At 42.7% G+C, this 27,146-nt stretch overlaps 1 protein-coding gene across 1 annotated transcript in view; it reads left to right on the top strand.

Moving 5' to 3' along the window:
• Nucleotides 1-27,146, top strand: part of AHCYL1 (adenosylhomocysteinase like 1) — a 707,570-nt gene that overhangs the window by 264,438 nt on the left and 415,986 nt on the right. The window contains exon 7 of the mRNA XM_073615883.1: nucleotides 25,083-25,189. Within this exon, the coding sequence (XP_073471984.1) occupies nucleotides 25,083-25,189 (107 nt within the window). The remainder of the gene's footprint in view (nucleotides 1-25,082; nucleotides 25,190-27,146) is intronic.

Here is a 27,146-nt window from a genome sequence, read left to right as displayed (position 1 = left end):
CAGTGTTTTTGTGTACTTTGTGTGGTGCTTTTAGTAAGGCATGTGATGGATTTTCTTTCCCTGTTTTGCAGTGAAAGAAAATCCATTACATCCCGCTGTCTGAACGGAGCTCTGCCTTGTTTACATAGTCAGAGCTCCGTCCAGCCTATTACAGCCGAAGCGGTACATGGGCGTGCCTAGGCGGAAGTGCAGAATCATGTATATAAATATACAGTTGTGCTCATAGGTTTACATACCCTGGCAGAATTTGATTTATTGGCCATTTTTCAGAGAATATGAATGATAACACAAAAACTTTTCTTTCACTCATGGTTAGTGTTTGGCTGAAGCCATTTTATTATCAATCAACTGTGTTTACTCTTTTTAAACAGAAACTACCCAAATGACCCTGATCAAAAGTTTACATTCCCCAGTTCTTAATACCGTGTATTGCCCTCTTTAACATCAATGACAGCTTGAAGTCTTTTGTGGCATTTGTGGATGAGGCTCTTTATCTTCTCAGATGGTAAAGCTGCCCATTCCGCTTGGCAAAAAGCCTCCAGTTCCTGAAGATTCTTGGGCTGTCTTGCATGAACTGCATGTTTTGAGATCTCCCCAGAGTGGCTCAATGATATTGAGGTCAGGAGACTGAGATGGCCACTCCAGAACCTTCATTTTTTTTTTTTCTGCTGTAGCCAATGACGGGTCGACTTGGCCTTGTGTTTTGGATCATTGTAATGTTGGAATGTCCAAGTATGTCCCATGTGCAGCTTCCTGGCTAATGAATGCAAATGTTCCTCCAGTATTTTTTGCTAACACACTGCATTCATCTTGCCATCAATTTTGAACAAATTTCCTGTGCCTTTGTTGCTCACACATCCCCAAAACATCAGCGATCCACCACCATGTTTCACAGTAGGAATGGTGTACCTTTCATCATAGGCCTTGTCACCTCTCCAAATGAAGCGTTTATGGTTGTGGCCAAAAAGCTCAATTTTGGTCTCATTACTCCAAATGACTTTTGGATTTGGTTTGAGGCTTGTCTCTGTGCTGTTTGGCGTATTGTTAGTGGGATACTTTGGGGCATTTGCATAGTAATGGCTTTCTTCTGGCGACTTGACCATGCAGCCCATCTTTCTTCAAGTGCTTCCTTATTGTGCATCTTGAAACAGCCACACCACATGTTTTCAGAGAGTCCTGTATTTCACCTGAAGTTATTTGTGGGTTTTTCTTTGCATCCCGAACAATTTTCCTGGCAGTTGTGGCTGAAATTTTAGTTGGTCTACCTGACCGTGGTTTGATTTCAACAGAACCCCTAATTTTCCACTCCTTGATCAGAGTTCTGAAATCATTTCAGAACTTTTCCACCTCTAACGTGACCTATAAACTGTACAACTCAATTGAAAAACAAACTGAAATTTTTTTTTTTTGGGGGGGGGGGGGTAAAACTAAAAAAACTAAAAAAATATTGTGGTTGCATAAGTGTGCACACCCTCTTATAACTGGGGATGTAGCTGTGTTCAGAATTAAGCAATCGCATTAAAACTCATGTTAAATAGGAGTCAGTACACACCTGCCATCATTTAAAGTGCCTCTGTTTAACCCCCAATAAAGTTCAGCTGTTCTAGTGGGTCTTTCCTGACATTTTCTTTGTCGCATCCTGCAGCAAAAGCCATGGTCCGCAGAGAGCTTCTAAAGCATCGGAGGGATCTCGTTGTTAAAAGGTATCAGGAGAAGGGACAAGAATTTCCAATGCAATAGATATACCATGGAACACAGTGAAGACAGTCATCAAGTGGAGAAAATATGGCACAACAGTGACCTTACCAAGAATTGATGAAAAGACGAGAAGAAAACTGGTCAGGGAGGCTGCCAAAAGGCCTACAGCAACATTAACCACTTAAGCAACCAGCCTCTTTCTGAGATTTGTTGTTTACAAGTTAAAAACAGTTTTTTTTTTTTGCTAGAAAATTACTTAGATCCCCCAAACATTATACATTTTTTTTCTAACACCCTAGACAATAAAAATGGCGGTCGTTGCAATACTTTCTGTCACACCGTATTTGCGCAGCAGTCTTACAAGTGCACTTTTTTTTTTGAAAAAATACTTTTTTGAATTAAAAAATAAGACAACAGTAAAGTTAGCCCAATTTTTTTATATTGTGAAAGATAATGTTACGCCGAGTAAATTGATACCCATCATGTCACGCTTCAAAATTGTGCCCACTTGTGGAATGGCGACAAACTTTTACCCTTAAAAATCTCCATAGGCGACGTTTAAACATTTTTACAGGTTGCATGTTTTGAGTTAGAGGAGGTCTAGGGCTGGAATTATTGCTCCCGCTCTACCGATTGCGGCGATACCTCACGTGTGGTTTGAACACCGTTTTCATATGCGGGCGCTACTCACGTATGCGTTCGCTTCTGCACGCGAGCTCATCGGGACGGGGCACGTTTAAATTTTTTTTTTTCTGATTTATTTTACCTTTTTTATTTGTACACTTATTTAAAAAAAAAAAAAAAGTCACTTTTATTCCTATTACAAGGAATGTAAACATCCCTTGTAATAGAAAAAAAACATGACAGGACCTCTTAAATATGAGATCTGGGGTCAAAAAGACCTCAGATCTCATATTTACACTAAAATGCAATAATAAAAAAAAAAAAAAAAAAAAATTTGTCATGTAATAAAATTATTTTAAAAAAATGGCCCTTTAAGAGCTATGGGTAGAAGTGACGTTTTAACGTTGCTTCCGCCCTGCAGTATCATGGAGACGGGTGGGGCATCTCCATGCCTAACACGAGACAAGACTCGATCGCTTCCGCCGCTGCCAACGGCTCTGGTAAGCGGCGGAGGGCACCGGAGCACCGATAAAAGTGATCTTGTGGCGAATTCGCCGCAGAGACCACTTTTATCTCGTAGCGGATAGCCCGCTGAAGAAGAGGATACCGGGGTTATGGCAGCTAGTTGCTGCCATAACGTCATCCTCCAAAGTACCGATGTAAAACTGTGGCGGGCGTAAGTGGTTAAAGGAGCTGCAGGAATATATGGCAAGTACTGGCTGTGTGGTACATGTGACAAAAATCTCCCGTATTTCTTAATATGTCTGGGCTATGGGGTAGAGTGGCAAGACGGAAGCCTTTTCTTACGAAGGAAAACATCCAAACCCTTCTAAACTTTGCAAAAACACATCAGTAGTCTCCCAAAAGCATGTGGGAAAATGTGTTGTGGTCTGAGGAAACCAAGGTTGAACTTTTTGGCCATAGACCAAAAAGATATGTTTGGCGCAAAAACAACGCTACACATCACCAAAAGAACACCGTACCCACAGTGAAGCATGGTGGTGGCAGCATTATGTTTTGGGGCTGTTTTTCTTCAGAATTATGAACAGTTCGAAATACCAGTCAAGACTGGCACAAAAGCTTCAGGCTTCTTCTAGAAAGCTGAACTTCATCTTTCAGCATGACAACGACCCAAAGCATACATCCAAATCAACAAAGGAATTGCTTCAGCTAAAGAAGATTAAAGTTTTGGAATGGCCCAGACCTGAATCCGATTGAAACTCTGTGGGGTGATCTGAAGAAGGCTGTGCACAGGAGATGCCCTCGCAATCTGACAGATTTGGAGTGTTTTTGCACAGAAGAGTGGGCAAATCTTGCCAAGTCAAGCCATGCTGATAGACTCATACTTAAAAAGACTGAGCGCTGTAATAAAATCAAAAGGTGCTTCAGCAAAGTATTAGTTTAAGGGTGTGCACACTTATGCAACCATATTATTTTATTTTTACTTCCCTCCACCTAAAATATTTCAGTTTGTTGTTTAACTGAGTTGTACAGTTTATAGGTCACATAAAAGCTGGAAAAAGTTCTGAAATTATTTATCTTTGTCTCATCATATCACATTACATCACAGAAACATGACATTTTAATTATATATATATATATAATATTTTACAGTGAGGGGTTAAAAAGTATTTGATCCCCTGTTGATTTTGTATGTTTGCCCAAAGAAATGGTCAGTCTATAATTTTAATGGTAGGTTTATTTTAACAGTAAGAGACAAAATAACAAAAATATCCAGTAAAATGCTTTTCAAAAAAGTTATAAATTGATTTTCATTTCAATTAGTAAAATAAATATTTGATCCCCTATCAATCAGCAAGATTTCTGGCCCCCAGGTGTCTTCTATACAAGTAACAAGCTGATGTTAGGAGCACTCTCTTACAGGGAGTGATCCTAATCTCAGCTTGTTACCTGTATAAATAACACCTGTCCACAGAAGCAATCAATCAGTATCCAATCTCTCCACCATGGCCAAGACCAAAGAGCTGTCCAAGGATGTCGGGGACAAGAGTGTAGACCTACACAAGGCTGGAATGGGCTATAAGAGAGGGTGACAACAGTTGATGCGATTATTCGCGAATAGAAGAAACCCAAAATAATTGTAAATTTCCCTCGGTCTGGGACCCCATGCAAGATCTCACCTCGTAGATTTTCAATGTTCATGAGAACGGTGAGGAATCAGCCTAGAACTACATGGGAGAATGTTGTTGTCAATGATCTCAAGGAAGCTGAGACCATAGTCACCAAAAAACAATTGGTAACACGCTACGCTGTGAAGGACTGAAAGCCTGCAGCATCCGCAAGTTCCCCCTGCTCAGGAAGGCATATGTACAGGCCCATCTGAAGTTTGCTAATGAACATCTGAATGATTCAGAGGAGAAGTGGGTGAAAGTGTTGTGGTCAGATGAGACCAAAATAGAGCTCTTTGGCATCAACTCAACTCGCCGTGTTTGGAGTAGGAGGAATGCTGCCTATGACCCCTAGAACTCCATCCCCACCGTCAGACATGGAGATGGAAACATTATGCTTTGGGGGTGTTTTTCTGCTAAGGGGACAGAAGAACTTAACTGCATCAAACGGATGATGGACGGGGCCATGTACCGTTAAATCTTGGGTGAGCACTTCCTTGCCAGGGCATTGAAAATGGGTCTTGGATGGGTATTCCAGCATGACAATGACCCAAAACACACAACCAAGGCAATAAAGGATTGGCTCAAGAAGAATTGGATCCCTTGCTGGCTGAACCAACAAATTACCACTCTCTATCTGTCCAAAACACTGAAACATAACCCTTGGCAGCAAGGAAGTGCAAACATAGAAACAGGTTCTTCCCTGGGTCAGGCCCACTTATTATGTGACATATAAATTGAGACAGTTGTTCCGGCACGGGAGTGCTTCCCCAAAAGTCCCCTGTAGAGAAACCAAGAGAAGGGAGAAGGATGCTATTCACCACCATCCAGATGTAGAGCTATCTGAACTTTGAGTTCGCTCTAAAGACACCAGCACTAGTCTGTGCATCTGAAGGATTGGCATCTACATGAGAATGCCTCTGAAGGACTGTAATTGCTGGATTACACTTTAGCAGCCTGATGCGGCCCTATGATGGATATCCATCCACCTGAGGCGATCTATGGTCCCCACTGCCATCCAACATCTTGTATTACTAAGGCCTTTATCTAGGTCCTTCGAGGTAAGGGCACTGGGAGCACATGTCTACACAGACACTATCTACTTTTGCCCACACTATTTACTTTACCTATCCAGCTTATCCATGAACTTTATTCACCTTTGGAGCGAACCCATTGATGCATTTACTCCATCATCTTCTGCATGAACTTTCATTGTCATTTCCACTTTTGTGGTTTATTTTACACATCACTATCATTATTTTTATTATTTATTGTTGCCATGGTCTCATTTTTATGACCATTTTGGGTTCACTGGGAGTCCTCACGGATAGTTGCACATTTGTTGTTATATGTTCACGCATGTATTTTTGATTACTTACTGTGACGGGATATTATCTTAAGAGTTCTGTGCGAAATCACTTTATTATTTTGTGGCTTATTGTGTACACCATTAGATTTTGCAGCATTACACTCTATACACATTATAGCAGCGCAGAGGTTTTCACACATTTTTTTTTAATCAATAGGAGGCCTTTAAAGCCACCATGAGGGGAATGTTCACTAAAGAGACAAGGGATTTCTCCAAGGCCTTAAACTCTGACATGAAACATGTAGAACTTGACACTGCTGCTGAACAGAAATATATACAAGACCCATCCCCCAATACCTATCAATCTTGGCAGGACCTGACGAGACAATTTAGGATACTTCTAACTGAACAAAATACAAAGAAACACCTACTGCACACCAGATCCCTTTTTGAATTTTACCGGGTAAATCGCCTGGATTGGACGGTTTCCCGGCAAAATGGTACCAACTACATAGAGAGAGCCTAGTGCCACATCTACCAAAAGTTTTTATAGCAGCAGAAAAAGAAGGAATATTACCAGAATCCATGCGTGAAGCTCTGATTGTAGTGATTCCAAAGCCTGGGAAAGATCCACAGGAATGTGAATCATATAGACCGATCTCCTTGATCAATTCCGATGTCAAAATATTGGCCAAAATTTTGGCCAATAGGTTGCAATCGGGGATATCCTTAAATTGATCAGTTCGGATCAGACGGGATTTATACCGATCCGTTGTACCCAAATGAACCTCAGAAGGCTCTATGTAAACTTACAAATCCCACATATGAATACAGGCAAAAGCGTGAAAGCATCACTAGATACTAAAAAAGTGTTTGATTTGGTCGAATGGGACTATCTCTTCTCCCTACTTGTTAAACTGGGCTTTGGACCAAGATTTGTAACCTGAGTTAAGCTACTTTACAAAGATCCCCAAGCAAGTATTAGAGTGAATTGGCTCATATCGAATACTTTTAAGATCAGTCGAGGGACGAGACAGGGATGTCCACTGTCTCCTCTCCTATTTGCTCTAGCCATAGAACCCCTTGCAGCTAAAATTAGGACTCAGGATACCATCAAAGGGCTGTTGGTTATGGATCTGGAGGAACGAGTGTCCTTATATGCGGACGATGTGCTACTATATTTTGGAGATCCGGAACGGTCGCTGACTGCTGCATTCACCTTAATCCAAGAATTCTGAGATTTCTCGGGCTTTAGAATTAATTGGTCTAAATCAACGCTATTTCCTCTAGACCCTCAGCCAAACTTAGTGCCTCCCATTCAATGTCCTCTAGCTGTGATGACCCAATTTAAATATTTAGGAATAAATATTCAATTGCCAGTGGATTCATTTACAGAGGTGAACCTATGACCGTAATTAGAACCTTCGGAGACAGAGTACAGAAATGGAAAGACCTCCCACTCACATTGTTAGGCAGAGCTAATCTGTTCATTCCTCCCAAAATTTTTATATGTACTCTCTAATGCCCCAGTATACATTCCAAAGAAGACGTTCAGATACATTGATTCTCTGTTGACCTCCTTTTTATGGGGAGACAAGGCAGCTAGAGTACCGCTGGCCATCTTGCAGTTACTGGAGGGGAGGGGAGGTCTGGCAATACCTGACCTTCGCCTCTATTACCTAGCATCGCAGCTGGCGCAGATTCATTGGCGTATGTTTCCCTGAACAGCGATTGCAGTGGAGGCAGCTGTGGCAACCTCCTATGAGGCTCAATTGAACTTTTTCTTTTGAGGGGAAGTCCCTACGGCAGGAGGTATGACCATGCTCAGATCAGCTGGGGTGCAGGATGCGGCCAGAAATCGTGATGGATCGGCCGCCGGGTGCAGCAAGATGGCCGCCGCTCCACGGACTAGGCCGAAGCCGCGGTCTGTCCTACAGGCAGTCCCCGGGCGGGGAGATCCGGCGATCGCGGCCGCGGATGGCGCTCCAAAAGGCTGGATTAGGTCGATGGCCAGGCCGGGAACAAAGCAGGCTTGCTGGTTACTGCAGGGAGGTTAGGATCGCCTGGATTATGGCCGGATTGTGTTGTAGGAGTAATGGCAAGCGGAGCTCCCACTAAACACGTCCTACCCCATCACTCTCCAGGCCACGCCCCCATGCTCAGATCAGCTAAGTGGGTACTAGGGATTTGTATAAAACATATATAAATGGCGGACCTCTACACCTGTCACCCAGTGTCCCATTTTGTTTTATCCCATGTTTGAGGGAATTTCTTCATCTAGAGGATGAACATAGATGGGCCAAATTTGGCCTTGCATACCTGCAACAATTGTATGACAATGGCAAACTTAAGACATTTGCGTAGCTGAAGAGTGAGCTGGGTGTCCCCGATTCCTGGTCATTTCAATTCACCAGGATGAGACATGCAGCTCATGCTCAATTTGGGATGGGGCCAATACTTTTAGAAAACACTAAACTAGAAACACTCCTTGCTGCACCTGACCATACCAAACAAATATCTACATATTATACTGTACTCATGGAAAAAAACACCCGAGGGAAGAGAAAATAAGAGACAGATAATTCCAGAACTAATTGAATCAATGGGAGGAAGTTCTGACCTCCTATATGCCCACCGTTATTTCTTCCAGGGACAAACTGATATAACTGAGGTACCTGCATCAAATATATTGTACCCCACGCAGATTATATGGGATGGGTAGAAGAGACAACCCCACATGTGATAAGTGTTTAGCAGCAGATGGAACTTTTAATGCACATGGTGTGGGACTGCAATAGGATACGGCCCTTATGGTCGCAGGTAACCCAATTTCTTGCAGATACATTTGATCTCCTGAACATATGTAGCCCATTGTTGAGTCTCTTAGGTATTATAGAAGATGAAGTAATGAGTAACAATATGAGAACTTTCCTGAGACTATTAATTTTTGTATGTTAGGAAGCTAATTGTCCTTAACTGGATAAAAAGGAATCGTCTTACATTATCTGCTTGGAAAGGACTAGTTAATGGCAATATCACCATGTATAAAATGACTTCTGAATCCAGGGGAATTCAAAAAAATTCAATAAAGTGTGGGGAAGATGGATAAACTCCAAAGAAACTATACCATGTGATATCTAAGATAGAATTACTGTATACCACGGTAGAGTTATATATAATGTAAGAAGAAAGTGGGAGAGCATAGTTTTGGGGTTCACAATGCAATTGGTTAAGGCGGTATCAACCTCCAAGGTTTTGTTCTTTATTGTTTTCCTTTTAACACATAAGTTGATGATTTACATTTCAATTATTGACAACTGGTATAAAAAAGAAAAAATAAGCTATTTGTACTAACACATGTATTATTTTTAGTTGTAAGAAACTCAAAGACTCCTAAATAGCAATAATATCCTGACATTTGCAACTAAGACTGTACCCTGTTTGCATTGTTCTTCACTATGTATGTACATTTGGCAAATAAAAACCTTTTAATAAAAAAAAAAAAGTGGAAGTTCCATTTTTGGGTGGATCTCTGCTTTAATGACTTGGAGAGGATCTGCAACGAGGAGTGGGACAAAATCCCTCCTGAGATGTGTGCAAACCTGGTGGCCAACTAGTGTCTGTACGTCTGATCCGATTGCGCACCCCCTTCATTCCACTCAGACACGGAGCACGACGCCCGGGAGAGGTCACAGCTGGGCATTGCTGTCTATTCTGGGTCCAGCCTGGCCTCCTGAGTCACCTCATTGCCCAAAATATGGGGAAGTGATTTTCAAAAGGTATACCACGTAGTATATGGGGAAGATTTGCTCCACCCTGGTTTGAAAAACACCATCCGTATTTGGGCACTGTCACTTGGAGCCATCCAAAAGGCGGAGGGATAATCTCCCTTTCCAGCCAGAAGCTGCAGGCATGGATGTTCCAACCGATACACCACAAGCCTTGTAGACTCATCGGCATATGCCCTTTTGAGTCCGATAGTTCCGGTAAGCCTTCCTACAGTTGGTGGCGGCTATCTCTCATACTCACCTTTCCTTATTGATGCCATAAGGATTACTTCTTCCTGTCTGGCTGAAACTACTACACATGTTTTTTTACTTTTGATTATGACAATTAAACAGTCCACAATCAACTTTATGGACACATTACTTTTTTTTTTTTTTTTTTTTTTACCTTTTGTCCTTCTTTCACATGATTCAAGTTTTTTTATTGTGATAAATTCATTAGTATTAGTTTTTTATTTTAATGTTTTTCACTATTACACGGTCCTGTAGCCACACAGTGACCCTCTTTTTTACTAGCGCTGCACATATCTTTATAACCAGGGGTCAAAATTTCAAGAAAAAAAGAAAGAGAATGATGGCGCAAAAACCAACTGGGTAATAACTATAAAAAAATGAATAAATTACAGTAAATATAAAAAGGGATAAAAGTCAGTTCAAATAAAAACAGTTCCAGTTCAAATTCCAGTTACAGGGATGCAGCTGCAACCCTGAGAGTGGAAGCACAACTCTGGAAGACAAAATAGGACAAAGACAAGGTGCGCCAGACTCATTGCAATATTAAGGTGTTCATTTAATAAGAAAAAACAAGCCAAATGGCTACTCACAGCAGGAAAGTGATATCGGGCACATAAGTAAAAGGGTCCGGGGGTCGGGGTCACTCTGTGGTCCGAGCCGCTGTCCGTGTGGTAAATGTTTGGCTTGGACAAAATATTTGTGGATGATATGCCGCTGGAGGATGGAGCAGCAGTGGGGCCCCTGTGGATGTCCGGGAGGCTTGAAAACCAGTCACGCTGAATTTCTCTATGGAAAACGTCAGCCGGAGCCTGGAACCGGAAGTGCATGTCACAGCATGGAAAGCGGGCTACGAGGACTGGAAGTTACATTTTTGGGCAACCAATCTTCACAGTTTTGAAGGCCATAAAATGCCCAGATAGCACAAAACCCCCCAAATGACCCCATTTTGGAAAGTAGACCCCCAAGCTATTTGCTGAGAGGCATTTTGAGTCCATGGAATATTTTATATTTTGACACAAGTTGCGGGAAAGTGACCAATATTTTTTTTTTTTTTTGCACAAAGTTGTCACTAAATGATATATTGCTCAAACATGCCATGGGCATATGTGGAATTACACCCCAAAATACATTCTGTTGATTCTCCTGAGTACGGGGATACCACATGTATGGGACTTTTTGGGAGCCTAGCTTCACTCCTCACTACCTATCACAGTTTCGAGGGCCATAAAATGCCAAGATGGCACAACCCCCCCCCCAAATGACGCCATTTAGGAAAGTGGACACCCCAAGCTATTTGCTGAGAGGCATGGTGAGTATTATGCAGCTCTCATTTGTTTTTGAAAATGAAGAAAGTCAAAAAAACATTTTTTTTTTTTCAATTTTCAAAACTTTGTGAAAAAAAGTGAGGTCTGCAAAATAGTCACTATGCCTCTCAGCAAATAGCTTGGGGTGTCTACTTTACAAAATAGGTCATTTGGGGGGTTTTGTGCCACCTGGGCATTCAATGGCCTCCGAAACTGTGATAGGCAGTGAAGAGTGAAATCAAAAATTTACGCCCTTAGAAAGCCTGAAGGCGGTGCTTGGTTTTCGGGGTCCCAAAAAGTCTCACACATGTGGTATCCCCGTACTCAGGAGAAGCAACAGAATGTATTTTGGGGTGTAATTTCACATATTCCCATGGCATGTTTGAGCAATATATCATTTAGTGACAACTTTGTGCAAAAAAAAAGTGTCTCTTTCCCGCAGCTTGTGTGACAATATAAAATATTATATGGACTCGACATGCCTCTCAGCAAATAGCTTGGGGTGTCTACTTTCCAAAATAGGGTCATTTGGGGGGGGGGGGTTTGAACTGTCCTGGCATTTTATGCACAACATTTAGAAGCTTATGTCACACATCACCCACTCTTCTAACCACTTGAAGACAAAGCCCTTTCTGACACTTTTTTGTTTACATGAAAAAAATTCTTTTTTTTTGCAAGAAAATTACTTTGAACCCCCAAATATTATATATTTTTTTTAAAGCAAATGCCCTTCAGATTAAAATGGTGGGTGTTTCATTTTATTTTTTTCACACAGTATTTGTGCAGCGATTTTTCAAACGCATTTTTTTGGGAAAAAACACACTTTTTAAAATTTTAATGCACTAAAACACACTATATTGCCCAAATGTTTGATGAAATAAAAAAGATGATCTTAGGCCGAGTACATGGATACCATACATGACATGCTTTAAAATTGCGCACAAACGTGCAGTGGCGACAAAATAAATACATTTTTAAAAGCCTTTAAAAGCCTTTACAGGTTACCACTTTAGATTTACAGAGGAGGTCTACTGCTAAAATTACTGCCCTCGATCTGGCCTTCGCGGTGATACCTCACATGCATGGTGCAATTGCTGTTTACATTTGACGCCAGACCGACGCTTGCGTTCGCCTTTGCGTGAAAGCAGGGGGGGACAGGGGTGCTTTTTTTTTTTTTTTTTTTTCTTTTTTTTTTTGCTTTTTTATCTTATTTTTAAACTGTTCCTTTCATTTTTTTAAAATTTTTTTAATAATTGTTATCTCAGGGAATGTAAATATCCCCTATGATAGCAATAGGTAGTGACAGGTACTCTTTTTTGAAAAAATTGGGGTCTATTAGAACCTAGATCTCTCCTCTGCCCTCAAAGCATCTGACCACACCAAGATCGGTGTCATAAAATGCTTTCCCAATTTTCCAATGGCGCTGTTTACATCCGGCGAAATCTAAGTTATGAAATGCTCGTCGCTTCTGGTTTCTTAGGCCATAGAGATGATTGGAGCCATTCTGGTCTCTGATCAGCTCTATGGTCAGCTGGCTGAATCACTGGCTGAATTCTCAGGTTCCCTGTTGGGACAAGAGAGCCAGAGAAAAACATGGAAGACAGTGGGGGGCATTCCCTCCCACTGCTTGTAAAAGCAGTCTAGAGGCTAATTAGCTGCTAGGATTGCTTTTACATAAAAGCCGACCGCTGGCTGAAAAGAATGATACCTAAACCTGCAGGCATCATTCTGGTATAACCACTCAGTCCAGCAACATACCAGTACGTTGCTGGTCCTTGTTGGGCATATATTGTAAACTTTTTTTTCATGCAGCCTGTGGGCTGAACGAAAAAAAGATATTGATCGGTGGGTATGCCCACCATTAGAATACCTCCCTTCATCCACCCACTTCTAATGATGGGCATACATGCACCGTTTATATATGCCGAAGCATGGGGGCATCCTCCCACAAAAGGTAGGAGCAAATCGCTCCTCCACCCACTGCTGCCCCCACGCTTCGGCATATATGCTGAAGTATGTAACTGTGGTAGTGAAATCACCTCCAACAGCGCTGGAGTCACGGCTTTATGTATCGTGGGAGCAAACGCCGTTGCTGTCAAGATAAATAAATCCGCTCTGCAACTGAATGGCGTACCTGCTAAGCAAATGATGGTTAACAATAAAACAAAGTAACATTACAGTATAACAGTAAGACTTACCATACCTGCAAAGCAAATACAAAAAAACATAGTAAAAAATAAAACATTTAAATGCAACCTGTGCCTAAAATATATATATGCCGAAGCCTGGGGGCATCCTCCCGCAAAAGGCAGGAGCAAATTGCTCCTCCACCCACTGCTGCCCCCACTCTTCGGCATATATGCTGAAGTATGTAACTGTGGTGGTGAAATCACCTCCAGCGCTGGAGTCACGGCTTTATGTATCGTGGGAGCAAACGCTGTTGCCGTCAAGATAAATAAATCCGCTCTGCAGCTGAATGGCGTACCTGAAAACAAAAAAATGGTTACCAATAAAACACAGTAAACAGTAAAGTATACAAAAATTGCATACCTATAAAGCAAACATAATAAAAACATAACAACAATAAAACATTGCAGAATAGAATACAGTAAAAAAGAGCAGAACAATAGAGAGAGAACAATAAAACGACAACTATTTTTTTTTTTTTTTTTTTTTACACTTTTTTTTGTAACTTTAACTTTTGTAACTGGTACCAGGTTTGGGTCTCTCAAAATGCGATGGCATCTTGGGAGACCCTGTGAAAGTGTGTCCTAGTCTGTGCAGTGCTGTACCCTACGCTAATACTCAACTAGTGTATGGTAGCGTTCAAAACATTCACCAATGCAAAGACCAGGATTGTCAGGAGAGGAGGGACAATAATACCGGGTGTCACGCCTAAATTCGCGCTTGCTGCAGACACAACATCTTTTTTGGGGGGCTCGTTGGGTAGGGGTACTCAGGAGGACATAAAGAAAATGCCTCTCATGCAGCCGGCTTACTGCATTTGGTTGGGAAAGGTGAGGTGGAGCACCGTCTGGAAACAGAAGGGCTCTGACAATCTCTTCCTGGAATTTAAGGAAGGATCCAGTCCGACCTGAAGCTCTGTATAGCACATAAGCATTCAGCAAAGCCAATTGAAATAAATAAACAGACACTTTTTTGTACCAGCGTCTGGCCTTACGGGCAACTAGGTACGGCGCCAACAACTGGTCGTTGAGGTCCACCCCTCCCATATTTTGGTTATATTCGTGGACACAGAGGGGTTTCTCCACAACACCAGTCGCCGTAGTAATTTGGACCGTCGTGTCTGCATGAAGGGAGGTAAGAACGAAAACATTCTTATTATCCCTCTACTTCATAGCGAGCAAATGATTACACTGCAAGCAGGCTCTCTCCCCCAGCCTAAGACGGGAATCAACAAGCCGCTGGGGAAAGCCCAGGCGATTAGGTCGCACGGTGCCACATGCTCCAATCTGATGATCAAAATGGTGACTAAAAAGTGGCACGCTCGTGTAATAATTGCCCACGTACAAGTGGTACCCCTTTCCAAATAAGGGTGACACGAAGTCCCACACAGTCTTGCCAGCGCTTCCTATGTAGTCAGGGCAGTTTGTCGGCTCTACTTGACTATCTTTGCCCTCGTAAACCATAAACTACATGTATAGCCTGTGGCCCTGTCACAGAGCTTATACATCTTGACCCCGTGTCTGGCACGCTTGCTGGGAAGGTACTGTTTGAATGACAAGCGGCCAGAAAACGTAATCAGGGATTCATCAACGCAGACAACTTGATGGGGAGTAAACAAGTCTGCAAAACGTTGGTTGAAGTGGTTTACAAGGGGCCAAATTTTGTAGAGCCGATCGTATTCAGGGTCTCCACGAGGACGACAGAGTTCATTGTTGTTGAAGTGCATGAACCGCAAAATCTGCTCGTATCGTGCCCTGGCCATGGAGGCAGAGAACATGGGCAAATGGTAAATTGGGTCAGTGGACCAATATGACCGCAACTCACTCTATTTAGTTATGCCCATGTTGAGGGAAAGGCCCAGAAAGATCTTAAATTCGGAAACCGTAATTGGTTTCCAATCTCTGGCAAGGGAGGACTGGGAAATAGTGGCTATGTGTTGACCAGCGTACAAATTGCTTTGGTCCACAATAGATCTATAGAGATCTTCGGTAAAAAACAGCAAATAAAAATCCAGTGACGTAAAATGAACTGTTTCCACCTGAATGCCGAGTTGGCCAGTGAATGGGGGAATTAAGGGTGCTGCAGAAGTGGTGGGTTCCCAATTCGGATTGGCGAATGCAGCAGGAAGGGCACGACGGGCCTGTGTTCGTCTTCTTGGTGGCAGCGGGACACTACTTGTGCTTGCCACCTCGCCAGCTTGAACTGCACTTATGGGACTCGCCACGTCACCAAGTGTTACTGCAGTGCTGGATGTACGACCAGGGTGTACTAGGCTGCTGGTGCTTGCCAGTTCACCAGAAGGAATAGCGGCGCTAGTACTGCTCTGCTACATACGAGGGACCTGTGGTTCTTGCACATCAAGGACAGAAGAAGTTGTTCGGGGTCTGGTACGCCTGACTATGGCAGGGACCACAACTCCGTTGTCAGAGCTATCTGTCATTGAGCCGCTGTCGTCTACAGGATCGTATTCTGAGCCTGAATCTGACAGATGAGTGATTTCCTCTTCACTATCTGTCATGCTCAGAAACGTGTAGGCCTCTTCACTAGTGTACCTTCGATTTGCCATTTTGGGCTCTAAATTTAGGGGTACACTAGTGAGAATCGCAGGCAAAAAAGCTCCCGACTGTTAGCGACTATCAAAACGCTACCAACAAAAACTGTTAGCGATCGCAGGGATCAGGCCTGACTCTGCGAATGCTTCAGTTATGTGTGTTTAGTGTTTTGTAAGTGACAGTGATCGATCGATACTGCACTTGTTTGGGCTGGGCTGGGCCAAAGGGCAAAACGCAGGTGCTAGCAGGTATCTGGGCTGATCCTGCTAACACTGCGTTTTTGGGAACCCTAAACTGCTGGGGACGCTAGTATAGATCTGATCGGATCAGATATTGATCCGTTCAGAATACTATACCACTAAGGGAATTGTATGCTGTGTGCGTGGGTGTTAGAGGTACTGGCACTAACCTAACGCTGCCTGGGGTGACGCAGACCTTATCTGACCCTAAAAACTTAACTTATATCACCGCCGGGCGGTTAGGGGGTTAAACCTTTATAAGGTAATAAACGGCGGGTGCCCTGAAACTATGATAAACTATAATAAACTAACTAACCAGCGTCACCCGTAACAGTTATACGGTGATCACTGGTGAAAGGGTTAACTATGAGGCAATCAGGGGGTTAAAACCTTTATTAGGTAGTATATGGGGGTCCCTGTCGCTATAAAATGCTGACAGCGAACCTATATACTTACCTCCCTAACTAGCGTCACCTGTGTCACTAATACGGCGATCAGAAAAATGATTGCTTAGTGACACTGGCGATGGGGGGGTGATCAAGGGGTTAAAACTTTATTGGTGGGTACCCTAGACCTAAAGGGCTAACCCTAACTGCCCTACCACTTATAACTGTCACAAACTGACACCAATGCAAAGAAAAAAAAACTGCTATTGGTGTCACTGTGACAGGGGGTACAGGGGGGTGATGGGGGGTGAAAAGTGTGCCTAGTGTGCTCTACTGAAAGTGTAGTGTTTGTGCAACTCAGATTGATGTCTTCTCTCCTCGGCGCCGGAACGAAAAGACTGGCTCGAGGAGAGATGACCTCACTTCCTCTGCTGCTGTTTACATTACAGCAGCAGAGGAAGATTTTCATTCGTGGGGAGCGATCGCGAGGGGGTGGCCACAAATGAGTGGCCTCCCCCTCAGTCTGTATCGCTTCCCCAACGAAGCCGACCGCCTCGGGCACGGGGGGGGGGGTGGGCGCTATGCTCCCCCAGCCCGCGGGAGGCAGATCACGTACCAGGTACGTGATTTTGCCTGCCCGTGCCATTCTGCCGCAGTATATCTGCGTTAGGCGGTCGGCAACTGGTTAATGGTTGAAAAAAGATACTATATTTGAATTTCAAGACACGGGAAACACGCTTACTTTTCTCTCATTCTCCTTTAGCTGCAGACATGCTTTTAGACAAAAGCATACATTTACGCGCACACACACACACATATTTTTCATACATTATCACAATTAAACATCTTCTGTTATTTATTTTTATTTTACTGTATTTTTTATGCAATTTTTTTTTCTATTGTGTTTTGAGCATTTTTGTATTGATTTTTGTATCTTTGCTGTACTGTTGATACCTCCTGTGTGATCAAATAAAGTCACACTTATTTTTGATATTGCTGGCTATTTCATCAAAATTATTTTTTTTTAAATTGTTTATTTTTCAAAAGTTTTAACAATTATCAAACATTGTATCATAAGGTACAGAGATCAAGCCAAGTTAGCATCAAAGAAGAAGTTATCAATATCAAAACAATAGACAAAATAAAATAATATAATACAACTTGGTGGGGATACCAGTATAGTCAAGTGTCAGCGGCTTCCATCAATGGATCATCTCAACAAAAAAGTGTCCATACCGTATCTAGATTTAGGTCAAGAATAAAATAAAATAAAATGTGTCAACTGCACAATCGGATGTAAAGGATGGTCAAAGGGTATTTCTAGCAGACTTTTAAAAAGGTGTGACGACTACGGGTTCTGCAGAGAATATTGAAATATCCCAAGCCTTCCATATTCTGTCAAATAGGAGGGAGTTACCTTCAATCTTAGCAGTCATTTGCTCCATCCTGCGTATATCTGCTATTATGGAGAGGGTATGTTGTAAAGTGGGGGTGGAGGTAGAGAGCCAGAGCCTAGGAATGGCTCTTTTTACTGCTAATTATATGAATGATGAAAGTTTCTGTGATGATTTGGGGATATCCGGGAAAGGAAGACCCAGAAGAAAATGTATGGGGTTTAATGGAATGGTTGCAGAAAGGAGTGTTTGTAATAATCTTTGAACCTCGCTCCAATATGGACCTAGGATGTGGCATTCCCAAAAGATGTGGAGGAGGGTTCCAACAGACTGACTGCATCTCAAGCACAGTTTAGAAAAGGTGGAATTCTGGGCATGTAGCAAATCAGGAGTTCTGTACCACAAGAATATTATCTTGATAGCGGTTTCCCTATGTGCTACACATCTTGAGACTTTTGAAGATGATTCCCAAATTTTTCCCCAGTCTAACAGTGAGATTGGACGATTTAACATCTTAGACCATTTTACCATGTAGTTATGTGAGGTGTCAGTTAGAGGGGGTACTGCGTGGAGCGTTTTATATATAGCTGAAATTAGTTTAGTTTCATATGGGCCATTTGCACATAGTATTTCGAAGTCTGTAGGTTTTTCTAAGGACAATGAAGGTGAAATGGTATGGAAAAAATGTTTAGTTTGTATATAAAAGTATTCCATAGAGGGGAGATCGTGTTTTTTTTGGAGGTCTGGGAATGATAGTAGTATGCGTGTAACCGGATGTACCAAATGTCTCAGCTGAAATATACCCGCTTGAGTCCATGGGGTTGTTCGTCGCAAAGACAGTCCATCTGGGATGTCTGGCTTAAAAACGACGCTCTGGAGCGGGGAACACGGTGAGGAAAGAGAGAACTTATCTGCACATCTCTTCCAGATAGATAAAGTAAAAAGCATCGGGGATAAACAAAGAGATCTCAATTGGGTCATGAATTTATTTGAGAGAGGCCATAACAGGTAACAGGGATGTACTGGAGCCGTGATCCCCATTTCAATTTCAGCCCACCTACTTGGAGCTTTCCTTGAGGTCCAGGTAGTCAATACCCTGAGGTGGGAAGCGTAGTAGTACTCGATGAGGTCAGGGGCGGCCAACCCCCCTTTATTTTTGGGGGAAAAGACTACTGATTGGGCAATTCTATGGGAGGCATTATTCCAAATAAAATTAAGGCACTTTCTCTGGAGATTTTTCAGCTGCGAGATTGGGACTGGGATTGGTAATGTTTCAAATAAGTACAGCAGTTTGGGCAGTATCGACATTTTGAGGACGTTGACTCTGCCCAGGAGAGAGAGTGGGATGGGGGTCCAGAGGTTTAGAAGTCTTGAGATTTCTGCAAACATAGGAGGGAAGTTGGCCTGATAGAGTGAATTGTATGAGGGGGTAAGATGAATTCATAAGTATTTCAAAGATGTTTGACACCACCTATATTTAAATCTGTTTTGCAGAGAGCTAAGCATGTCTGGGGGTATATTGATGGGGAGGGCTTCTGTTTTAGTCTGGTTAATCTTAAAACCGGACAAAGCTCCAAAGGTGGATAATATATCATGTAAAAAGGGTAGGGAGGTGTTGGGACGGGTGATGGTCAGTAAGATGTCGTCTGCAAAAAGGGATAATTTGTAGTCTTGTTGGCGTAAAGAAACTCTCCGGACTTCAGGGTGGGATCTGATGGCTGCTGCTAATGGTTCGAGACTTAATATAAACACCAAGGGTGATAAAGGGCACCCTTGTCTAGTGCCATTGCTAAGGGTAAATCTTTGTGATGTGTGGGAAGACAACTGAACTTGAGATGTGGGGTGAGAATAAAGGGTTCGTAAGGCTTGTATAAAGGGGCCTGAAACTCCAAATTTGGCCAGGACTGCAAACATAAATGGCCAGCTCAAATGATCAAATGCCTTTTGTGCATCTAAGCTTAGTACTATAGTGGGACGTTTAGTTTTAGTTATTAAATCGATCAAATCTATGGTTCTTCTCGTATTATCTCCAGCATGTCTTGTGGGTACGAAACCCACCTGGTCTCTATAAATCAGGGCTGGTAATAGAGGGGATAGTCTGTTAGCTAATATTTTGGTAAAAAATTTATAGTCCGAATTTAATAAAGCAATAGGGCGATAGTTATCTGGTAATGTGGGATCTTTACCCGGTTTAGGAAAAACCGTTATGTTAGCATGTAGGAACTGTGAATGTGGAATGGTACCTTTAAGCAAGAAGGAGTATAGAGATTAGAGATAAGGTGTTAAAGTCTGTGAGAATGTTTTAAAGTAGGTATACGGAAGGCCGTCAGGGCCCGGGGATTTGTGAGCTGGCAAAATTTTAATCACTTCTCCTATCTCTTCTACAGTGATCGGGGAGTTGAGACATGTGATATGTTCAGCGGAGAGTTTGGGTAATTTTAGAGAAGACATGAAATCGTCAAAATGAGTTTGTGAGAATTGAGGATGTGAGTCAGGGCCTAAGCAGTTATACAATCTAGAATAAAAATCCCCAAAGACTTTTGACATAGTTTTGGGACAATATGTGGGAGTACCATCAGGCTGCGTCAAATGATCGTTGATTGCTAGAAAGGGCCGTGGCTTCAATTTGTTAACTAGCATTTTATGTGGCTTGTTTGCAAAATCATAGAATTTCGGTTTGGCCCATAGCATAGATTTAGAGATTTTGTGCAAGTCAAACGACTTGATTCTGTCTCGGATAGCCGTAACAATCCTTAATTTTTCCACCGTGGGGGATACCAACAGGCGCCTTTCCGCATTCTGCAATTGAGTAAGTCAATTTTAAGTTTTGCAGAGTCTCTCTTTAAGCAGGAGCTCGCAGATATACATTCACCTCTAAAGAAAGCCTTGTGTGCCTCCCACAAGGTGGAAATCTCGGAGACCGATCCATCGTTAATTTGAAAGAATTCAGTTAGTTTCTGTTGTAGTTGGTTTTGGGATGTTGGGTCTTTGAGCAGTAATTCATTAAGACGCCAGTGGCATGTTTTAGTATATGTTGACGTCAGCAGGATGTCGAGTTCAATGGGTGCATGATCCAACCAGGTAATAGGATTGATCTCAGAGGAGACTACATAGGGAAGTAGAGGGCATGTAAGCAGGAAATGAACCAACCTGGAGTACGACTTGTGAGAGTGGGAATAGAATGTGTAACTCTTTTGGGTAGGATGTTTTACTCTCCAAGTATCGAATAGATTGTGAGATCTGGTCAGTTTACGAAAAGAGGCAGATAATTTCTGGGAAGCTGATTGTGGGGCAGTTTGGAATAGGGATCTTCTATCCCTGGTCGGGGACATGCACACATTGAAGTCGCCTCCCAGTATCATAAAGGGCTGAGAGAAAGATTGTAACTTTTCAAAAACGGTTGTGAGAAAACCTATTTGTCCCACATTTGGTGCATAGATGTTAGCTAAAGAAAATTGAGTGTTGAGGTGACTACAATTCAGGAATATAAACCTGCCATGAGGGTCTAGGTAGGAGGAGAGTATCCGAATCGGGCAAGATCGTCCAATAAGAATAGCTACCCCTGCTTTTCTGGAAGAATCGGATGCCATATAGGCTCTAGGGAAATATCTGGAGGCGAATTTAAAGGAGCCTCCAGCTTTAAAATGAGTCTCCTAAATCATAATCACCTCCGCTCCAGAGGACCTACATTCCTTTAATGCTTGCCATCGTTTCTAGATGGAGTTTAGACCTTTAACATTGCATGAGTAGATCTTAAGAGCCATGCCTAATCAGAAGACGTAGTGCTAACGTTATGTAAAATGTAGACAGGTAAATGAACATCCTTAGGTTATAACATACAAAATTGTACATAAATTGGGGTTGACACATAATTGTGAATATATCAATGAGTACCATAATAAGGTCATACATGGGAAAAAAAGAAGACCTGTAAATTGAAAAGTCAAGAAAAAGCATAAAAAAAGAAAAAGAAAAAAAATGAATAGAAAAAAAAAATACAACAGATCAAGAAAAGAAAAAATCTTTTTTTGAAAAGCCTGAAAATAAAAAAAAATTTCAGGCTACCCAGGCAGAAGCCATGGGTTATGGTGGGGGGCATGATAGCCTACAGGTGTAGACGAGGGGGGGGGGGGTCCCCGTCTCTGCTCAAAAAAACATAACAAAAATTGGCTCATGAAAAGCTGAAGATAAAATATAGGAACATAGGAACGTAATAAAAAAAGGGGGGAAGAAACGTCTTCCACGAGATTAACCAGAAAAACCCGCAACGAGGGGCAAATCTCTCTGTATCATGAGGGAAAGTGACCTAACTTCAGGGAGATCACCGGAGAGGCCATAACACAAGTCATCTAGTCATGGAGTAAACAACCAAGAAGAATAGTAATGAGAAGAAACCTTCAGGTCGGAAATCTGTTGGAGTTGGATCTTTGCGGTGTGGAAAAGGCCTTCTGGGATTTTCGTCGCACTGGGGTCCAGATCTGGGCTGGGGTGATGAGTGACTTGGGATTCGGAGCTTGAGGTGGAAGATCTTCTTCGGGTAATGGTGGAAGGCCCAGGTTGCGGATGAAAGTTTCACTTTCGAAAAGATCTCTCAATGAATATTGGACGCCATCTTTAGAGGCGGATAAGCAAAAGGGGAACCCCCAGCGGTAAGGGACCTGATAATTCTGTAGGTGTGTAGTGATAGGTCGAAAGCTGCGCCTTTTGGCCAGAGTTATCGGGGATAGGTCGTTGAATATCTGGATCTTATTTTGCTTAAAGTCAATACGAGACTTGTTGCGTGTTGCAGCTGTGAGAGCTTCTTTGCTTTCGTAATAGTGGAAACGAACTATAACGTATCTGGGGTTAGCGTTAGGAGGAGGTTTTTGGGCAAGGGATCTATGGGCCCTGTCCAGGCGCCAGTCTGTGTCCGGTATATGGGGCGGTAGAGTAACAAACAGGCCCAAAAGATAGGGACGTAGCTCCTTGTCATTTACCGCCTCAGGGATTCCTCTGATTCTCAGATTCTGGCGTCTTTCGCGATTCTCCAAATCTTCCTGTTGTAACTGGAGTTGGGAGACTGTGTGTTTCATGGAGGCGTTATCCTCCTCGAGAACATGTACATATTGGGTCAGTTCATCAAACTTATTCTCCAAAGTGTTGGTATATTCTCCCAACTGGTCAATTTCCCCCCGTAACTCGTGTGCTATTTTACCGACCTCTTTGGCAATGCTGTGAGTCAGGTCATGTAGTAAAGAATTCAGTTTTGCATCGAGGACGGCCACCGTCACGACATCTGTGGGGTATTCGGGTGGATAGGGTTGCTGGGTTTGCTGGGATCTGTTATCCTCCATGGGTGTGTTTCCCAATGTGGTGCGGGGGACAGCTGTGTCCGGCTGGCCGGGCTGTTCACTCGAGGCCGGGGATTTCGGCTTCTATAGGAACCGCTCCTTACTGTGAAAGGGCCGCGACGGTGGTGGTGGGATAAAGCCACTATAGATCGTTTTCTGGAAGCCAATCTTACTCATGCAATGCCAGGGAGTATCTGGTAGGTTGTCGTGTCGTTCCTGGAGTTAAAGAAGGTCTGTTAGCCTTTGTAGGAGCCGCTAATAAAGAGACGGGGACCGGAGCTATCCTTTTACGCGTTTGCCATCTTGCTCACTGTGCCCCCTGGAGACTTTGGATTTATTTAGACAGTATTCATCTTATAGGTAAGGTTGTGTCTTATTTGGATTGACAGAAACACCAGTTTGCAGCTCAACCTTCCCTTACCATCAGCAAGGCAGGAGGGAGACAGTCTCTGCAAGTCCAGATGCCTTATGGGGGATCGTGTAGCTGAAGGAGAAGAGAGGATAACTGTAGGGTGTATTATGGAGTCCCAAGATGGCCGCCGGCTTCCAGGAGTAGGCCGAAGCCGCGGTGTATCCTAGTGGACGGCCGCCGGGCGAGGGGACTCTACTGCCTTTAATCCCTAGAATTCCTCCAGGACAAGCAGTGGTGGGGAACCGGGTAGTCCCGACTTAACTGTAGGTGGATGGGTAGTATAGGCTACTCCCTGTGTTCCTGGGGATCGTCCGTAAGCAAGCCCGCAGGCCGTGACTGAATGGAAGACCGCAGGATGCCGAGGGCGGCTGTCGGAAAAGCTCCTACGCCTTCTCCATGCTGCTGGGCTATCCCGAGTGTTCCTCAGAGGTGGATCGGCCGCCCGGTATGGACAGATTGGCCGTCCACCTTTTGGATCGTGGGTCCAGGCCTCGGGGATCCCCAGTCCGTCCGTAGGCCCCAAGATGGCGGAGGGCCCCGACGGTCCGGAGGGAGACTCAGTCTAAAAGGGAATCCGGCTGTTAATGACCCAAATAGGCTCCGGGATGAAAGCAGCAGGGGTCTGGGGTCAGAGAATTGTATTCTGCAGCTGCAATAGTTCAGTCTAGGGCAGCGGATGGCACTGGATTTGAGCGGTGTATGAGGAGCTGGGCTCTTGCGCGTCTCTTCAGCTGAACGTCCGGACACGCCCCCTTCATCAAAATTATTATACACAATCACCTAAGATACTTAGAAATAGTATGTGTCCAAAATACCTTACAGATTAGAGGAGAAAATCTAAAAGATGCAAGAAGCTTTTAACATGCGGGAGTATTAAAAAAACATTTAAAAGTTCTTAGATTGTTTGAGTAAGGTGCCAAAAAAAAAAAAAAATATACTCCATAGTGTGTCCTCAAGGACACGATAACTAAGACAGCAAAAATTACGGTGTTGCATACATTTTGTATTGCAAAAGCCATTCCAGCATTAGTTAACCATGTGATAAAATACTCCCCCTGCACAGAGAAAAAAATTATGGTAGTTTGGTTGCATGCTATTATTCGCATATAAAATCATCATGGAGCAAATTGATGAATTCTCTGGAAGAGTTTTTCAGTCTGGCTGGCTGTGGCTGTTGAATTATTGCAATTTTCAGTATGCTTGAATTTTTGTGCCTCAAAGATTAGTTTGCAGAAGATGTAACTGCAACTAGCTTCTTTACATACTGTCCGATTTGAAAATGGAACGTTTTACACTGTTGGCAGCTGGAGAATTATAATTAATTATGCAAATGGTCACGGGGGCTGTGTTGGTAATGTACTGACAAAGGTTTCAGATGTTAATGCATCAAGATGTGATCTTTATTTTTTTTTGCTTTTTGCATGAGTGTACTTTCAATGCTGCTATGAAAATGAAGTCCTAGTCAATAGTATTTTCTAAATACCTTTTCTATATCCTAGATCCTTGATGATGGAGGCGATTTGACTCACTGGGTTTACAAGAAATATCTAAATGTTTATAAAAAGATTCGGGGCATTGTAGAGGAAAGTGTGACTGGAGTGCACAGGTGAGCTAGATCTGGAGTCTGCACCCTGAAATCACACTAATATGAACCAGGTCTTTTTCATTATTTTCACCTTCTTATTCTGCCAGTAATGTTTTGGCTACTTAAGAGCCAGACTGTACATACCCCTTCATTACCCGGTCATTCTTTAGTTGTCAGTGCTGTGATACCCAAATGAATTTTATATCATTTTTGAGACCAATAGAGCTTTCTGCTGGGGGTATTTAAAAAAACATTTCTATTTATTATATTTATTTAAAATGTTTACTATATAATACTAAAAGGAAGAAAGACTGAAATGTTTTCCTTATGTTTCCCTTATTTTCTTTCAAAATACCAGAGCAGTCCAACCCACTCCCCCCCCCCCAAAAAAAAACAAAAAAAAAGTCCTGCTGTCTGTGTCAATGGATGTAGCAGCGGGTGTGCGCCCGCTCGGGTGCCCCCAGGGAAAGTGGCTTTCCGAGGGGGCACCCGATGAAGAGGAGGGGCCTCGAGTGACGACGAGGCACCCCAGAAGAGGAGGAACGGGGCTGCTTTGTTCAAAACCCTTGCACAGAGCAGATAACTATAACATGTTTATTATTTTTATTAAAAAAAAAAGCAAACCTTAACAATCACTTTAATTATTGTGGACCTATTGGCAGTTCTGTTTGCTATGTTGTTGCCAACCCCTCAGTTTGTTTGGAGACATCCTATGGTCTATGATTACAAGTCCTGTTTCCTGCACTGTACAATTAGGGTAAAGGGAAATTTGACTCGCCTTTAAATTTCTTATCTTGGAGTACAATATAGGAGACAGGACCCTTTCCTCTGTCTCCTGTGATCTCTCCTTATTGCTTGCTAGAGTGGGTATGGTTATAGGAGCATACCCCTAAGTAGAGCTGCACGATTCTGGCCAAAATGAGAATCATGATATTTTTTTGCTTAGAATAAAAAGATCACGATTCTTTCACTATTCTCACGACGTAAAATCTTTCACAATATACAAAAAAAAAACAATGGGCTAACTTTACTCGTTAGATATTTTTTTTTTTTTTTTTTAATTCATTAAAGTAATTTTTTCCAAAAAAATTGCATTTGAAAGACCGCTGCGCAAATACAGTGTGACATAAAATATTGCAACAACCACCATTTTATTCTCAAGGGTGTCTACTAAAAAAATATATAAGTTTGGGGGCTCTAAGTAATTTTCTAGCAAAAAAAAAAATGATTTTAAATTGAAACCAACAAATGTCAGAAAAAGGTTTAGTGTTTAAGTGGTTAAACTTTTTTCACTTACACAGGAAGTCTATTCCATTGACAAATTGTTACAATGTTTATACTTAAGTTCAACTGATAAAGAATGTTTTGATTCTTGGCAGACTGCCCGGTTTTTCTCTTCCTTTCTTTTGAAGGCTGTGGCTTCAGAAGAGCAGAGAGAATTCTTTGCATAGAAAGAATTGTGAAACACTTTAGTCCAGATCGCGATAACGATTATTGACGATTAATTGTGCAGCTCTACCCCTAAGGGGCACGTTCCTAATAAAGGGCCAGTGTTTAAATCAGAGCTCCACCCAAAAGGGAAAGGTCCACTTGTTTGCACCCTCCACTGCCACCTTTGGCATTTTTTTTGGTGGGTTGCAGGTACCTGGTTCTGACACTTTTGGTTAAGATCGCCACAACGATCTTCGAGTATGTCTGGCCCCTCTTTCCCCCCACTGCTTTCTGGGACACGCACAGGACCCAGAAGACGGCAGGACGATTCAGAAAACGCAGTGCGACACGTGCATGCGCAGTAGGAAACCGCCTGTGAAGCTTGAAGGTAATCACATCGTACATACAATAGCAAAACCAAAAGTAATTTCTATGGAAGCGCTTGGGACATCTCTTACTATGGAGCTATAAAGGTATTATACCAGCAGTGAAGCCTGAAGGTTTTACTGCTGGTTTCCCTTAGTTAAGATGACGGCGCCTGCACCCA

The sequence above is a fragment of the Aquarana catesbeiana genome, linkage group LG02, assembly GCF_042186555.1.
Source record: "Aquarana catesbeiana isolate 2022-GZ linkage group LG02, ASM4218655v1, whole genome shotgun sequence".
NCBI classification, from domain to species: Eukaryota; Metazoa; Chordata; class Amphibia; order Anura; family Ranidae; genus Aquarana; species Aquarana catesbeiana.
Note: the sequence above shows the minus strand (reverse complement) of the source record. Positions and strands in the feature narration are given on the sequence as shown.